At 42.3% G+C, this 16,853-nt stretch overlaps 1 protein-coding gene across 4 annotated transcripts in view; it reads left to right on the top strand.

Moving 5' to 3' along the window:
- The first annotated feature begins 8,350 nt into the window (after positions 1–8,350).
- The window catches only part of EPG5 (ectopic P-granules 5 autophagy tethering factor), a 102,391-nt gene continuing 93,888 nt past the window's right edge, over positions 8,351–16,853 (top strand). For all 4 annotated transcript variants that reach the window (XM_073212983.1, XM_073212982.1, XM_073212981.1 and 1 more), the window contains exon 1: positions 8,351–8,489. In XM_073212983.1, the coding sequence (XP_073069084.1) occupies positions 8,427–8,489 (63 nt within the window). In that variant the 5' untranslated portion in view covers positions 8,351–8,426. The remainder of the gene's footprint in view (positions 8,490–16,853) is intronic.

Genomic DNA, 16,853 nt, shown 5'->3' with positions numbered 1-16,853 from the left:
CTTCTCCATTGACTGGGTTGAAGGGAACCTCCTATGATGCCACAGGGAGAAGCTGAAGGAGAGGCACAGGTACAGCAGAGGAAGGTGCTGGCAGCATCCGCACTGCCTGTTTGTGTGCTGCATTCAGTTTTCTGGGTTTGTACTGCCTGTTCCAGAACACACCTTTTCACTGTAGGATGGATTGCTGATGTGCCTGCCTGACTCTGGGGTCTGAAAAAAGCTAAAAGAATTCAGTAGTTTTATATAATTTTACAAAATGCATGCCTTTAAATGCTACCATAAAGGCTTTCTGGCCTTCTTGCTAGTTCCCAGTGAGCTGAGCTTGTTACTTTCCTTGGTACCCCAACAGCCAACAACTGACCTGTCCTATGGTTCTTGTAACTATTTTGAACCCATGTCTCTAAAATGCCAGCAATGTTGCATAAGCCCTTCCCCTTGAATCACTTACTTCACCACAGAAGAGGCCTCTGAGAGCTGTGATGCTTCAGAGGTATCACCATTCCATTTCTGTGAGCAGTGAGATCCTTGTTGCCATCTGGCTGGTAGGAGATTTAATTCCAGAATTCCATCCTGACATCTAACAACCATTTCTGATACTGTCTTAGTTTGGGTTGCTCCAGAAGGAGGTCTGGAGGCAAAGCTTTAAGTTCAAGTAGTTTATTTACAAGATGAACCCAGAAAACACCAGTAGTAAAATAGGAACTGAAAGAGGAAAGAGAAGGAAGTGAATAGAATGTGTTATCAAGGATGCTGCCACTGTGGGCAACTGTGGCTGAATCCCTTTGGTGACCCTGGGAAACAGCACAGAGCACATACCTCAGAGTTATTCCACCCAGGGGCTGAGGGTGCTTTTATTGTATTAATTTGCTAGCATGGCTGTGATAAGGTATTACAAATTGGGTAGCTTAAACAAAAGATTTCTTGTTTCACAATTGTGATGGCCCAAAGTCCCAAATCAAGATGTTGGCAGGGTTGATTCCTTTTGTGTTGGAAGGATCTGTTCCAGGCCTTTCTCCTTACCTTGTAGACGGCCATCTTCCTTCCATGGTGTCTCTGTCTCCAAATCCCCCCTTTTTTTATAAGGATCTAGACATATTGGAATAGGGCCCACCCTTATGACCTAATTTTAACTTGATTTATCTCTGTAAAGATCCTATCTTCAAAAAAGGTCATTCTGAAGTACTTGGGGTTAGGACTCTAATATATGAATTTGGGGAGGATACAATTCAACCCATAACTGTATTTTTATGCCAACTCCTATTTGTCACTGGTTGGGCATATTATTTCCCTGGCACCTTCAGCCTGTCATACATGTGGCTGAGGGAGCCCTGAGGCAAAGAGCTGATAATTGGAATTTGGGTCTGCATAGTCAGAAATGATAGGTGCCAAGAGGGTATGAGTGTGACAGCAGCAGCACCTGATGCTTTGGGGGTGCATTAATGAACTGTTTCTATGACCAGTATAATTGTTTTAAGTGGGGAAGTTTAAGAGGGGAAATAGAAAAAAGGCAAGTTTTATATGTTTTGCTTTCCTTGGAAACAGAAGTTTGTTAATAGAAGAGACCTCATCTATACAAGAGTTAAAAAAAATGTAGGCTGGGTATTTTTGGTATGTACTTGCACTTCCAGCTAATTTTGTCAAGAAACTGAAATAATTTAGAGGTAACATTTCTTTATCTTTATAATTTAAAAAACGCATTTAGTTATCATGCATGATGAAATCATTAATGCCTTGTACAGAGTGATGTACAGGAAGTGATTAACTGTAGAATGAATGACTTCTCAGAATTCGTTGTAGGAGGAGGTCTCACCACCAGATGGCAACAAAGACTCAAATCTAATTTGGAAAGGTGTAAAGAAAGGTTTACATTCTTTAGTGCAGCCACTTTATCTGAACCCTTGTTTATGACAAGCTATTGTAGATGCTGAATGACTTAGGAATCATGGTCATACCAAAACTTGGAATGCCATCAAATGCGAATTATGCTCCTTTTATGAATGTCCGTTTCCTGTTTTTTAATTGATTGGAATTTTTCTCAGGAGATTAAAATTTTTTAATTCTGAAAGCTGCAGTGAAAATTAATATTATCCATTGGAGGGAAATTTGATACATATATTTTTTAAATTAAAAATGAAACTATCTGATCAGAAATTTCACACTGAGGCATCTATCTTTTTTTAATTAAAGTATCATTGATATACAATCTTATGATGGTTTCACATACACAAAACAGTGGTTAAACATTCACCCATATTACCAAGCCATCACCCCCTCCTTTCAACTGTCTTTCAACGAAGTAAGGTATTATAATCATTAATTGTATTCTCCATGGTGTATTACTGTCCCAGTGATGTCTATGTTGTGATTGTGAATTATAGGCCCCCTTAATTCCCTTCTCCCTCCCCACCCACCCTTCCAAACTCCTCCCCTTCCTGAGCAAGGAAGCTCGAACATTGTTCTCCAGCCTCTCCAACAAAAAGTCTTGTAGACACACAGGCCAGACTTGTGTCTCTGTCTCTGACGTCTGCCTCTTTGGTCTTAATGACTGGAACTGCTGCTCTGGTTCCAGTTGTTGCCATAGCTCCAGTAAGATCCTGTTTAGCTTCCCGTCTAATTTCCTTCCATCTACTCCTGCCCGTATCAAATCAACCCACATCTGGGTCCTCGTAACCCTCATGAGGCCCCTCAAATTCCTCCTGTGAGTAACAAGTCTTATTTCTTTCCAGGTTCTCGTTGCTTCAGCTACTGTTATGTGCCACCTTGCATTTTGTAATCACTGCCTCAAGGCGGGCTGCACTGTCAGGGAAGCCAGCTTTCCCATCTCTGATCCCGACAGAACAGTTCCATCCACCCTAAGTCCCACAGCCACCGGCTCAGCCTGAGTATAGAGGCGGACCATAGAGTGCGCCCCAACCTGGGGAGGGAGCTGCTCCTCTCCTTGGGGAACTTTCAGCTGCTGGGTCTTTATTTTCTTTACAACCACTGGGCATGCTTTCAATACAGGAGGGGCCAGTGCCTCCAGCACCACCCCTTCATCCTTCTCCAGCTCCTCCATTTCTGGGGCTGATGGCACCTTTCTCTCCACTCCCCCAAGTGCCTCCTCTGCTACAGTGCCTCGCAACAATGCCAGCTCAGTTTTCAGAAGGTCTCTTACCTTCTGAAGCTCAATGCTTCTCAGCTGACGTTCTCCTGCCACCTCTGCCTGTGCTTCCCTCAGGAGTTCGTCTTTTTCCCTGATGGCCTCTTCCTCCTTCAGAACACCTGGCAGCACTGCCATCTCATCTCCAATGGCACCTTGTTGCCGGCCCTCCCGTGCTGCCTCCTTCCACATCAATGCCATCTCCTTCCTCAGGGAATCCACAGAAGTTTGCTGCTTGTGTTGTCATGCTGCCATTTCTTGGGTCTCTGTAGACTTTTTTAATACTGTGAGAAGCAGCCAACCCACAGTCCCCGCTGCCTCCCGGGCACTCTGCTTCTCAAAGGATCTGCTTACTATACCAAGAGCCACCCCTACTGCCTCAGGTGTCACCTCCACTTGCCTCCAGTCCTGGGGTGGGGCCCAGTCCTCTAGGAGGCAAGCCACCTCAGACCACATACCCATTGGGGGACTGTCTTGCCAATGGGTTTCAGCCCTGGACAAGTTCACTATGGATTCAGTGTGACCAAAGAAAATAACAGCAAAATGTTTTTGGGGTGAAAGGGTTATACCCAACTTTATTTCCAGGTGGCAGATCAATCACTGGAATCCCATTCACTCAGAGCAAGTCTGCAGGCAGCAAGCCAGTCTCTGCCTCTGGGCCCCTCTGCCTGCACAGCCGTCCTCCGAGCCTCTCTGAACAGTCATCCTGCACAGCCATCCCTGGGCCTCTGTCCTCAGCACTGCCACCACTCCAGCCTCTGCTCTGCTTTCCTGCAGCCTTGCCACTGTGTTGTGCACAGAGCGCTGGGTGAAGCTCTTTTTATAGAATCAACAGCCATGTATTGCCCACAGGTGTGCAGTGAGCTAGTCAACCATGGCCAGGTGAGAATCCTGGCCACAGGAATTCTCATTTTATCCATTGGGATGATCCACTGTTTCTCCATTCACAGGGGTAGCCCGCTGAAGTACCCCTCCCATAAGGGCAGCCTGTCTTTTTCCTTGGTCAACAATGAATCCTACCAACTACACTAATTGTCTTGCCAATGGGTTTCAGCCCCAAGCAAGTTCACTATGGATTCAGTGTGACCAAAGAAATTGACAGCAAAACGTTCTTGGGGTGAAAGGGTTATACCCAACTTTATTTCCAGGTGACAGGTCAGTCACTAGAATCCCATTCACTCAGAGTGAATCTGCATGCAGCAAGCCAGTCTTTGCCTCTGGGCCCCTCTGTCTTCATAGCCATCCTCTGGGCCCCTCTGTCCTCACAACCATCCTCTGGGCCTCTGTCCTCAGTGCTGCCACCACTCCAGCCTCTGCTCTGCTCTCCTGCAGCCTTGCAGCCCTGACACCGTGTTGCACCCAAAGCACTGGGCAGAGCTCTTTATATATAGTCAACGGCCATGTACTGCCCACAGGTGTGCAGTGAGCTAGCCAACCATGGCCAGGTGAGAATTCTGGCCACAGAAATTCTCATTTTATCCACAGACACCTATTTAATCATCATGCAGAAATCTCCAAAAGTTTCAAACTTCTGTGTTTCATTGATTCATTGCAAAAGGCTACTGAAAAATTAAAGAGAAAAAAGGTACCTAAAACAAGACTATAAGACAGACATTTAAATTCCTACTGCTCCTCTCTGTCCTCCTTTGAGAACTCATTCTAGTGATCCTCATTGAATTGCTGTCCCAACCATGACCCTACTAAACAAAAGTTTGCCAAGTTAATGGCCTTACAAACATCCCCATGTGACCCCCTCCCAGAGTTGATGAAACTGAGGGAGTTTCTGGTAAATTGCTATTTATTTCCTTAAACAGCCAAGGGAAAATTCTGGTAGATACCAGAGCCTGCATAGGGGATCCTGGAAAAACTGGCAGAAGTCAGCAAAGGGTGAAAATTCTTATCAGAATCTGCTCTCCTACATACCTGTCAGTATTGCCCAGTTGAGAGAGGAATATAAAATTTAACACTATCTCCTCCTTCCCAAATCCAGATTAATTGATAATTAATTCTTTCTCTTCCAGAAATGCTATTGTCTTCTTGCTTGCTTCATTTACAGTTTGCATGAACATTTGAGTAGCTTGAAAATGTTTTTTCTTGAGGATTTGAGATCAAAGTACATGAAACGGTTATAGGTTGAGCTCATTCTCCTTGGTTCTTATCCATGCCACAACAAAGAACTGAAAGGCAGAGACACAGTAGTGAAGCAGAATGAAAGTTTTATTTGAATACATTCCAAGAGACGAGTGGGCCAGAATCAAGGTAGACAAAGGCAGGCTGCTTACTGCAAAGCTTCTTTTATGGGGTTTTTGACAGAGCAAAGAAATCCTTGATTGATGTTTTTTGGCCTTGGGGGCTTTATCTGATTGGAGGATTGAAGACATGGGCTGCACTCTGACATTTTTATCTGAGGAGTGCCTGTACTCTGAGGTTTTTTTTTTAATCTGGAGAGTGTCTGTGTCCTTCAAGTCACTCTTTGTCCCTGTGGCTTCATTTAATTAACTCTCTGACTTATCTCTGGCTCTCTGGCTTTATCTGATTAACTCCCTGAGGTCTTGGTGGGTCCCCCATCTTTTCATCCTGCTCATGTCTGTCTTTCTGCCTAACAGGACTGTATTTTATATGATCAACTAACTCATAAACAAGACACTGTGCACACTGCACATCTGAAGTCCTTTCCATTTCTCATGCCATATTCCTGGGTTTTGCTTTCTAGAGTATGCTACCAGTGGATGGGTTGTTTTATTTCCCCCCCATACAAGCCATCTCAACTATCTTAACCCACTGTGGGTAAAATTGAAATATTTCCAGAATCTTTCACCTGGGCTTAGTGCATCTCCGTATCAATAGGTATTTCCAAGAGGTGGAGAAAAGTAGGCCATCTTCATATCAATAGCTAATTACAAGGAAGAGCAAGGGCATATCTGGACCGGAGAGGTTGGGTGGGGTCCCCTTTTGCAACTGGGTCATGAGAGACACAGGTGAGAAGTGGATGACTACTTGTAAGCAATAAATGGTTTTCTCCCACTTTATTTCTCCCTTTGACTGATTTCAATTTCAAAGGTATTTTGCCCTGGGCTGGGAAAATATTCTCCCCCCCCTCCGGGTTACACCCACAAGCAGACAAAACCACTCATATTCATTTGTTCCATTCACCTCTTATCTACTGAGCATCTACTATGCAGCTGGCCAGTTTTCTAGAGGCCCTTGGGATACATCAGGGAACAATACATGGAACCCTGCCCTTGAGGATCTTACATTCTAGGTGAGATGCCAGACATAAAAAGAAATTATATTTTAAGAGGCACTAAAGGCTTTGGGTAAAAGAAATTGCAGAGCTGGGAAAGGTTGTTGTGCCAAGTTTTTCACATCTGGAATTTTTAAATGAAGCAAGGTCTATAAAATCTATACTAAGAATACTTCTATGGGTCTTACATGTCATTTCTTTTTTGTCTGTCCTTTTCAACTCAGACATCTCTTTCCTGCCTGGGATATGTATAGCAATGACAAAAACTACCATTTACTAACATGCTTGTCACTACTGTTACAGTAGGTGGATAGCCAGCCATGAGCAGGGAGAGGGTTGGGGAATTTTGCCAGTATTTACATTCAATTAGATGATTGTTTATATTCTAAACATCCTGTCTAAACTGTTGTTGTGGGATGTAAAGATGAAGGGTATAGATATCAGGCCTGCCAAAACTAATTCCAGCATGGAGGAGAAATTGACCCGGACTTCACTTCTAAGTACATTATATACTCATTAGCATACTAAAAGTCATGCCCCTTGGCAGCATGACAGTTCTGAGGAAGATCATCTAAGGAAAAAAAGAGGGTGTCACCCTATTTTCCCAGAAATCCCCTCTCTATTCTGAGAAAACCCCACCTAACCTGATCAATATTCCATCCCATCTTAAACTCCAGCTATAAGACCACCCAACCCAATACCCACCATGCTGCTCATCTCTGGAGGATGCCTGCATTCCCTTCTAGTGTGTACTCTGCTTTTTTGAACTGCCTTTTTCTTGTACCTGCTTATGAATTCTTTCTTGATCAGAGTCAAGAACCCTCCCACTGGTTGTGGTCTCACCTAGTGCGCAGGGAGATCTCCACGGTTTGGACTGTTGACAACACTATGAAGTACTTTTCATGATTGGCTTATCTAATCTTTACTACACTGGAAAAGGCAATATCATCTTTCCTGTTGGGGAGGAAGATAATTCCTCTACCCTTGGAGGTTCTTCTAGCTGGCTTAAGAATCAAACTGACATAAGACAGATTAACAGGAGAAAAAAACCAAATGTAATTACCTACCTATGGGGAAGCCTAGACATGGGTTCCAAAGACAGTCGAAGAGAATGAGGTATGCATATCATCCTGAATTAGGAGAAAGGCTGGGGGTCTGAGACTTCAAAGAAAAAGGTAAATGATTCACAGGAATGTGAAGAGTAAAAATGTGTGATAAAACACTTGGTGGGGCAGCACAGAAACTAGGGAGCACAGAAATTTTAACCAATGTAGCCACATCCCTCCCCGTCCACCACACCTAGTTCACATTATAGTATAGCTGTCTGTGGTGACAGCTCTCCTCCTGGAGTAGTTCCTGTCTAAATTATTTTTACGCAGTCCTGGGGGGTGGTGGTAGAAGGTCAAAAGGATCCTCCTGAGTCTTTTGGGCCTTGCTGGTTTTTCAACTCAAAATAATCTGCAGGTCACAGTGGTACATCTTGGGCAGCCTGCCCTCGGTCCCTACATTTCCCTTTACAAAAAAGGAAACTGAAATGCCCGTCTCCATGGGTATCAAGGTTCTTTCCTAATGCCCAAAGCAGAGAGTTCAGCTAACTGACTGGATTTGGTTAACTAAAGTTCAAAACACGATTGACAAGCATCTCTCTCTAGGCTCTTTTAAGGAAACGGAAGGTGAGGTGTCCGCAGGCGGGTTCCAGACTGAGTACGGCTCAGTCGGACCGGAGAGAGGGTAGTGACCTGTCGGCCTAGAGCAGCAGCTGTAACCGGAACAACCTCAGGAAACCGGCACGCAGGGCGGGGCCTGGAGGGCCAGTGCTCAGGCCAGGGGCGGGGCTGGGCAAAGGGGGCAGGACCACCATCCTCCAGTGAAAGGCCTCTCAGAGTGCTTTGTCCTACGTTGCAGCCCGTAGAGGCTCCGAGTTGCCGCCCCTTCCCGGGGAGTGGTGGAGCGCCAGTCATATGATGAGTTCGGTACCAGGCAGGTTGTGGGAGGTGCAGGGGTTTGACATAAACAAACCGCGACGGCGCCGCTGCAGGCGCTATGGCCGAGGCGGTGAGACCCCAGCGCCGGGCCAAGGCAAAGGCCTCCCGGACCAAAACTAAGGTGAGGATCCCCTGCCACCCTCCCAAGACCCAGGGGACTGTGCTGTCTCCCCTTTCCTCTCTTGGACCTCAGCAGCAGCTCTACGCATCCCCTGAGTCCTCCGCATATTCTGCGCACACCGCCCAGGATTTGATTCCACCGTGCCTTGACACCAGAACTGTTTCTGTATTCTCCTCTCTCCCCTGCCAGACTTTGTCAGGAGCCCGTATTTTCTTTTTCCTCCTCAGATCTTTCCGGGCTCTTCCTTCTCCGTTTTCTTCTGGACTTTACCCCCCTGGGTCTGGATTCCCGCCGTGAAGCCTTGCCCTTCCCAGCTTCGTCTTTGCTTCGGCCCTTTTTCTCTTTTATAACCTGGGAACATTTCAGTCCCTCTCATGCGTGAGAAGAGAGGAGACCTCTCCTCCAGGCGGAGAATGTGTCCTTGGGCAGGGCTTTTTGGGTAGCGAGAAAGCAGACTGTAGTGATGTGCCTTTTTCCTCTTAAAATTCAAAGTGATAATGGTGCTGCTGTTGTTTATTTGTCATTATTCTGGTCTTTTCTGTTGTGGAACGAATGTCCAGAGATTGAAACAAGGCGGGAAGCACACAGTAGGGATGGATTTGAATTTTCTGGGTTTCCTTTGTCGGTTTGTTTTATTTTTGGGTACGGTTTTTTGTTTTTTTTTTTGCTCTCCTACATTTTTTTTGAAATGATGAATTTTTACAGTGAACTGATTTAATGGTGCCCTTGGATGGCTGGACCTAGGTAATTTTGGCTTACCTGAAACTGGACTTAACATTAGGGAATTAAGGACGATAATACTACAGTTAATGGAAATTTATTTTCCTATAAGTGGGTGATATTCCAGAGCAGGTGTAACTCAAAAATGGCACCCAAATACGATTTTCTCATGGGAACGAGGTTTTGACAGAAGAGTAGTATTCCAAGGTAGGGTACTTAATGAACTGTAAATGATTTACATGGCTCTCTCTCATTATGCTTTTTTTAAAGAAGGCTCTAATGGAGTTCTGCACATCAGCATACCCAGGTATGTGAGGAGTTACTCTGGGGGAGAAAGTCAGTTTGCTACCTAATTTCATGAACATTTTTAAGAGAAGAAATTTTGAATTGTAGTGGCTGGTAAAGAACTGTCCAGACAAGGGAGGTGAAAAAAAGGCATTGGTCAACCATGCATACATTCCTTGAACCTAGGATATAGCAGTGCCTGACATGTAAACATCAGTCATATGTAGAGAGCAGAATCTTAAGTCTTAATTTCCAGGTTTTTTAAATTTTAATGAGTTCATAGAAGTAAGGCTTAGAGAAGTTAAATGTTAAGCTCAAAGTCATGCAGTTAGACAACTCAAGTTAAATCCAAAAATGTCAATGTGATAGCTTAATAATTATTTCTAATGTCTGTATGTCTATCTAGTGATAGAATATTATTTAAAAGTACTTAAAATCATTCAGTTAAAAGGATTCTCTGTAAGTTATTTCATTTACAACAGGGTTTCTAGAGTAAACTAAAAAGCTTTAAGATTTAAAATCCATCATGAAAAACCAATTACTAATTTTGTTGACACATTTTGGGTGACTTTCCTGCACAAACCTGTTAATTTGTTAAAATTTGTGCAGAGGCCTTCATTCTAGAGCTGTTTGGTCAAAATGGAAATCCTTGACACATACTTTTTTTTCACTCTCCAAATCGAATCAGTCACGAAGTCTTACTAGTTGTATTTTCTCAATATTTTTTTGATTATGCCCATTTCTGTCCATCCTAAGCACTACTACGATCCTCCAAGGAAGAGTTCTTGGATTTCTGTTAAACTGGCCCCTCAGTTCATTCTTGCCCATTTCTCTAAATTAAACCTGGGTTGATATTTTAAAAACAGAAAACAACCTGTCAACTCCTCTCCTTAAAACCTTTCAAAGGTTTCCTGTTGCCCAGAAACTGGAGTCCAAAGTTCTTAGCATGACTCTGGGTCCTAAACAATCTGGCTTGTGTCTTTCTCCTCAGTCTTGGGTTTGCCCTACCATCTTTTTCTGATTCTCAGCCATGTAAGTCCTTTCCTCCTTCAGGGCCTTTGCACATGCTGCTTCCTCTGCCATGTCACCACTTCTTGCCTCTTTTCACCTCACTAGCTGCTGCTCATTCATGATTTCTCTCCTTAAACAGTACTTGCTTAGAGAAACTTTCTTTCATCATTGTCTTCAACCTTGCACCCCCATGTTCCTGACTCCTCTGTGGCCCTCTGCACCCCTTTGTGTCACTCACCTCACTTGTTACTTTATCAACATCTCTCTTCTCCCTTTAGCTGTACTCACGGAGGGAGGGACCTGTCTTGTTCCCAGTATCACAGTTCCCAGTTACCTACAATAACCACTGTAGACACTTGATAGCGTTTGTTGAATGAAGAAGTAGATGCCAGTATTGAAGAATTTCCAAGCTTTGTCACTCTGAAGAATTTACTATAGTAAATTTCCTCCAACTAGGATGAAAAAACAAATGAAAAAGTCCACAGCACCTCTTACTTGTCAAAGTAGAAAAATTACTTATTCTTTTAGAGTAAATAGATTTGTTTATTAGTACTGGCTGTGGTTTGGCCATGATGATGAAGTCCTACATTAATGAAACCTTTACCATCTGTGGAATAATTTGGCACCTGTTTACGGAGCCATAAAGTAGTTCTAAGACTCAGTTCAGGAAGTGAGGAATGTCATGTGCTGTTGCCTTCAGATTGTGTAAGTGGCTTCTGGATTTTACCCAGTAGCTGACCTACATTCTTCAGTGTTAATCATCTGGTAGATGACCTTACATTATTAGGTTGTAGTTATCACCTGATTCCTAAGAGATAGTCCTAATAATGTTTTCATTCTTTTAGTATCATCTTCTGCTAAAATATCCCAACCTCAGAAGACCTTGGCTTTGTTGATAGATTCTGGATTAAGAGTAGTCAATTTTTAGATTTGGATTTAGTCTGCAGAAGCAGTGTATTTTACAGTCATGAAAAGTATTTCTAAGTCAGAATGTTCAGATGTTCAGAAGTTCTAAATTCAGAATGCCAATAACTTACTTAGAGAAAGAGGGTAGGATAGTTGCTAAGGACAGACTGAGATGTGGCCCAGAAAGCTGGTAACAGAACCTGATAACTGAAAGTGTGAAGCTGATGATAGGAAGACGTTTAAATCCCCATCCCCTCTTGCTCCTCACCCTAGATGACTGAGCCCCTTCCTCCCATGTGTAGTTACAGAAGTGAACTTGGGAGATGCTGTCTGTTAGTGTTTATCTTCTGTGTCACGTAAAGTCCATTTATTTGTTGAATGTACACTCACCAGTCACAGAGAACCTGGTCTTAATGGAGCTTACGTTCTAGAGGGAGAAGACAAAACCCCATAAAAGTAAATATAATTTTATGTTAGAGTATGATAAATACTTTGGAAAAAAGAACAAGAACAGGATGAGGAGTTAGGGAGTACTGGTGAGAGATTGGGAAGGGTAACACTTTTAAATAAGCAGTCAAGGTCATCCTTATTGAAGGTGATTTGGATTTTGAGGTGCCAGCAGCGCTCTTAACTGTGAGTGGAGGGTCCTGGAAGCTGAGTGAAAAAAGTGTATGAGGGAAGGAAGATATCAAACATACAAAATGTTGCTGATATGTGAAGTAAGATTAAGAGCAACACAAAAGAAATGGCAGCCAAGAGGAGATGTATTCATAGCAAAATGTACAATCCCAGCTTTCTTCCGAAGCTTTTTCACTTGCAGAGCACTATTACATATACCAAGGAGAACTGATAAAATTGCCCCAAGAGCTCTGGAGCTGATATTGGACCCATGTGTCCAGTGCCTTCTTATCTGTTCTGTGCCAGGCATTGTGCTTGGTGCTGTGGATACAGACTTAATGATAAACAGACCCTGCCTTTCAAATAATCCCATAAAAGTGTTCTTAAAAGAAAAAAAACTTATTTTTTTTCTGATTACACAAGAGCTCGTTGCTTACAAAAAGTGCTTATGAGTATACACTCACACACACAGGTAAGTACAGCTCAGAAATGAAATGAAACCCCACTTCATTTCCTGGAGATAACAGTCAGGAACAGTCTGTTGTGTGTTCTTTAGTTTTCCCTCCATGCATACACTAACACTCCAGGGCATATTTAATGTACAGTTAAGTATGTTCTTCTAATGTTATTTACAATTCTTCCATTTTTGTAAGATTTCTTGATTATTTTTTCTCGTGATTATTTTTAAATTGGTTCTCTGTGTAACTTACATAGGGATCAATAATAAATGCAGATTTTTCTTAATTGGTCATTTTCAGTTGTAAGAAGCATGCCTTTTGCTTCAAATGAAATTATATAAATACTAATTTTTGCATACATGACTTGATACATGTGGAGTTTTGTTTGAATTTTATTTTCTGAGCTGTAATGATTATATGTACAGTATGTTCTATATATTTTAACTAAAGTAGGCAAAGTAATTGAAAGCTGGCTTTATGTTTAAATGAAGTTTTCTGTGTTAAGTGTAAGAACAGATTCAGATTTTGGCATAAAATTTCAGTTTCTTCTCAGTTCCTTGGATATTCCCACTTCTTTCCGAGAGGCATGTAAAAATAAACTTATGAATGTGCCAGCCAGGGCACATTCATGATAAGTGTAAATATTTGTTGGATAATTCAGTAATCTCTTCATCTTAGAATAGTAGTACGTGGCTCAGTGCATAGTTGATAACTCACAAATTCTTGTGAATTACAGGTCATCACTATTGTCTCAGGAAATTATTGAGCCCAGTGTCAAAAATCAGAGGCAGGTCAGATCCAAAGACATTATAATAGTTCTTGACTTCAGTTCACTTGTGGTCTATTTGGGAGGAAACAGAACATAAAGACAAATAACCATATATGGCAGCCTGTGACAAGGGCCCACTGACAAGTAAAGCCTATGCAGAAGTGTTGGGGTGCTCTGTCTTGGGGCGGGATACTCCCTGAGTCATCAGAGGCACTGGATGCTAGAGTGAAGAGTCAGTCTGTCATTGAGTGAAGAGCTGTGACTGTTTTGTGTTATGCAGTGCAGTGTTTTAAGGTGGGATGAACTGGTGGTGGGGCAGAGGCTTGGGGACCGTTTAGGACCTGCTCGCCTATTCTGTTGTTTGGAGAAATGAAGTGAGCCACGGGGAGCTCATCACTGCACCTGAGGCTGTGGCACTGGTGCTGATCTCAGCAAATCCCCTCTCCTTCCATATAGGCACCCAGAGGTACTGCCCTATCCCTGGATCTGTGACGGAGCAGGGTCAGGCCTTCGCTCAGTTGTGCATCCCACAGTTGTCCATAGTACGCTCCAGCTTGCCTTCCCTGGTCAGGCTAGTTCATTTGATTCAAAGCACTGGCTTCTCTCTCCTCCCCTGACCTCCTTCTCTGGGCAACTCCAGCTTAATTCCTCTTTGGACCTAACTTCCGTAACAGGCAAAGATAGAGTCTCTTTTGTTTCCACCTTTGAAACCCTGAGAAGCACTGAGTTCAGCCCCCGGGGAAATAAAAACCTAAAGAAAGGCTTAAGTGTTTTGGGAAGGGCTAGGAAGTTTTAAAAAACTGATTGATTACCTAACCACATCTGTTCCTTTTATTACAGCTATGGTTATTCCCAGGAGGGTAAATCTGCTGAAAGTGGACAGGCAAATTGGGATTAGCAGCTGGAGACTTCATTCTGTTTAGTGGAGGGGAAAAATTTGAAATTGCAAGTAGCATGCCTGGCAGTGAGAGAGGAAGTGGTGAAGTGAGGTTGGAATGGGATGATATGGGACAGAAGAAGGTTACACTGGCTTGGGGGACTGAATGGAGAGGCAGGCTCTGGGTAGCCTGTGGCTGGGGGAGTGTGGTGGTTTGTGGTGGCCATGGTCATGTGAGCCCAGCTTGTGCTTGCTTCCAACTTCCTGTCTTGTCTGCCAGTTAGTGTTTAACAACTCCAGAGATCTTACAGCTTAAGAAAAGAGAAATAAAAATCTTCTTCCTCTATTTCATATTCCAGTCTCTACTTACTTAATTTTTTTATTCAACTCATTAAATTCTAAGAATCTCTTTATTTTTAACATCTTATTGAGATACAATTCTCATACTGTACAATCCACCTGTTTAGAGTGTGTAATTTGTTGGTTTTTAGTGTTATCATTGGGTCATGCAACCATCACCACAGTTAGGAACTGCCAAACTGCTTCCCATGGTGGCTGCATCATAGCACATTGCCACCAGCATTGTATGGAGGTCCTGATTTCTCTACATCCTTGAAATTGCTTATTACCTGTTTTTAAATGGTCCTGCTGGTGAATGTGACATGGTATCTCATTGTGATTTTGGTTTGAATTTCTCTAGTGGTTAATGATGATGAGCATCTTTCTATGTGCCATTTGTATATCTTTGGAGAAATGTCTACTCAGATCTTTTGCCATTTTTAAACTGGGTTATTCATTTTATCATTGAGTTAGAAGAGTTCTTTAATTCTGGATAAGCCCCTTATAACTTATTTGCAAATATTCTGTGGGGTTGTCTTTTTACTTTCATAATGGTTTCATTGTCAGCACAAAAATTTTTAATTTTTATGAAGTCCAGTTTATCTGTTTGTTGTTTGAACTTTTGGTGTCATGTCTAAGAAGGCTTTGCCTAACACAAAGTCGTTAAGATCTACTGCTATGCTTTCTTCTAAGAGTTTTAAAGTGTTAGCTCTTAACATTACGTCTGTGATCCTTTTTGGGTTAATTTTTGCATGTGATATTTAAGGATCGAATTTCATTTTATGGGTATCCAGTTCATCATCATTTGTTGAAGACTATTCTTTTCCCATTGTATTTTCTTGGTACCCTTGTCGAAAATCAGTTAACTGTAATTTGAAGGGTATTTCTGGATTATCAATTCTGTTCCATTGATCTTTCTATCGCTATGCTAGCACCAAACTGCCTTTATGTAATAGGTTTTGGAATTGCCGAGTGTGAGATCTCCAACTTTGTTCTTCTTGTTCAGGATTGTTTTGTCTTTTCTGTGTCTCTTGCATTTCTGTATGAGTTTAAGGATGAGCTTGTCACTTTCTACAAAAAAGGCAGCTGGGATTTTGATGAGATTGTGTTGAATTTGTTTATCAATTTGAGGAGTAGTGCCATCTTAACAGTATTGTGATCTGATTCATGCATATAAGACGTGTTTCCATTTAGTAAGCCTTTAAATTCTTTTAATAATATTTTGTAACTTCCAGTATAAGTTTTACATTTCTTTTGTTAAATTTATTCCTAAGTATTTTTTTTTTGGTATCATTAATATACATTCACATGAGCAACATTGTGGTTACTAGATTCCCCCCATTATCAAGTCCCCACCACATACCCCATTACAGTCACATCAGGGTAGTAAGATGATATAGAGTCACTACTTGTCTTCTTTGTGCTATACTGCCTGCCCCGTGCCCCCTCCCCCCCCACGTTATGTGTGCTATCGTAATGCCCCTTATTCCTCTTCTCCCTCCTTCCCTACCCACCCTCCCTAGTCCCTTTCCCTTTGGCAACTGTTAGTTAATTCTTGGGTTCTGTGAGTCTGCTGCTGCTGCTGTTTTGTTCCTTCAATTTTTGCTTTGTTCTTATGCTCCACAGATGAGTGAAATCATTTGGTACTTGTCTTTCTCCGCCTGGCTTATTTCACTGAGCATAATACCCTCTAGCTCCATCCATGTTGTTGCAAATGATAGGATTTGTTTTCTTCTTATGGCTGAATAATATTCCATTGTGTATATGTACCACATCTTCTTTATCCACTCATCTACTGATGGACACTTAGGTTGCTTCCATTTCTTGGCTATTGTAAATAGTGCTGCGATAAACATAGGGGTGCATATGTCTTTTTGAAACTGGGCTCCTGCATTCTTTGGGTAAATTCCTAGGAGTGGAAATCCTGAGTCAAATGGGGTTTCTGTTTTTTAGTTTTTTGAGGAACCTCCATTGTGCCTTCCACAATGGTTGAACTATTTTACATCCCACTGACAGTGCAGGAGGGTTCCCGTTTTTCCGCATCCTCGCCAGCATTTGTTGTTCCTAGTCTTTTCTATGATGGCCATCCTAACTGGTGTGAGGTGATATCTCATTGTGGTTTTAATTTGCATTTCCCTGATAATTAGCAATGTAGAGCATCTTTTCATGTGCCTATTAGCTATCTGAATTTCTTCTTTAGAGAAGTGTCTGTTCTTATCCTCCACCCATTTTTTAATAGGGTTATTTGCTTTTTGGGTGTTGAGGCATGTGAGTTCTTAATATATTTTGGATGTTAACCCCTTGTCAGGTATGTCATTTACAAATATATTCTCCCATACTGTAGGATGCCTTTTTGTTCTATTGATGGTGTCCTTTGCTAT

The sequence above is a fragment of the Manis javanica genome, chromosome 9 (genome assembly GCF_040802235.1).
Source record: "Manis javanica isolate MJ-LG chromosome 9, MJ_LKY, whole genome shotgun sequence".
In the NCBI taxonomy this organism is placed as follows: Eukaryota; Metazoa; Chordata; class Mammalia; order Pholidota; family Manidae; genus Manis; species Manis javanica.
Note: the sequence above shows the minus strand (reverse complement) of the source record. Positions and strands in the feature narration are given on the sequence as shown.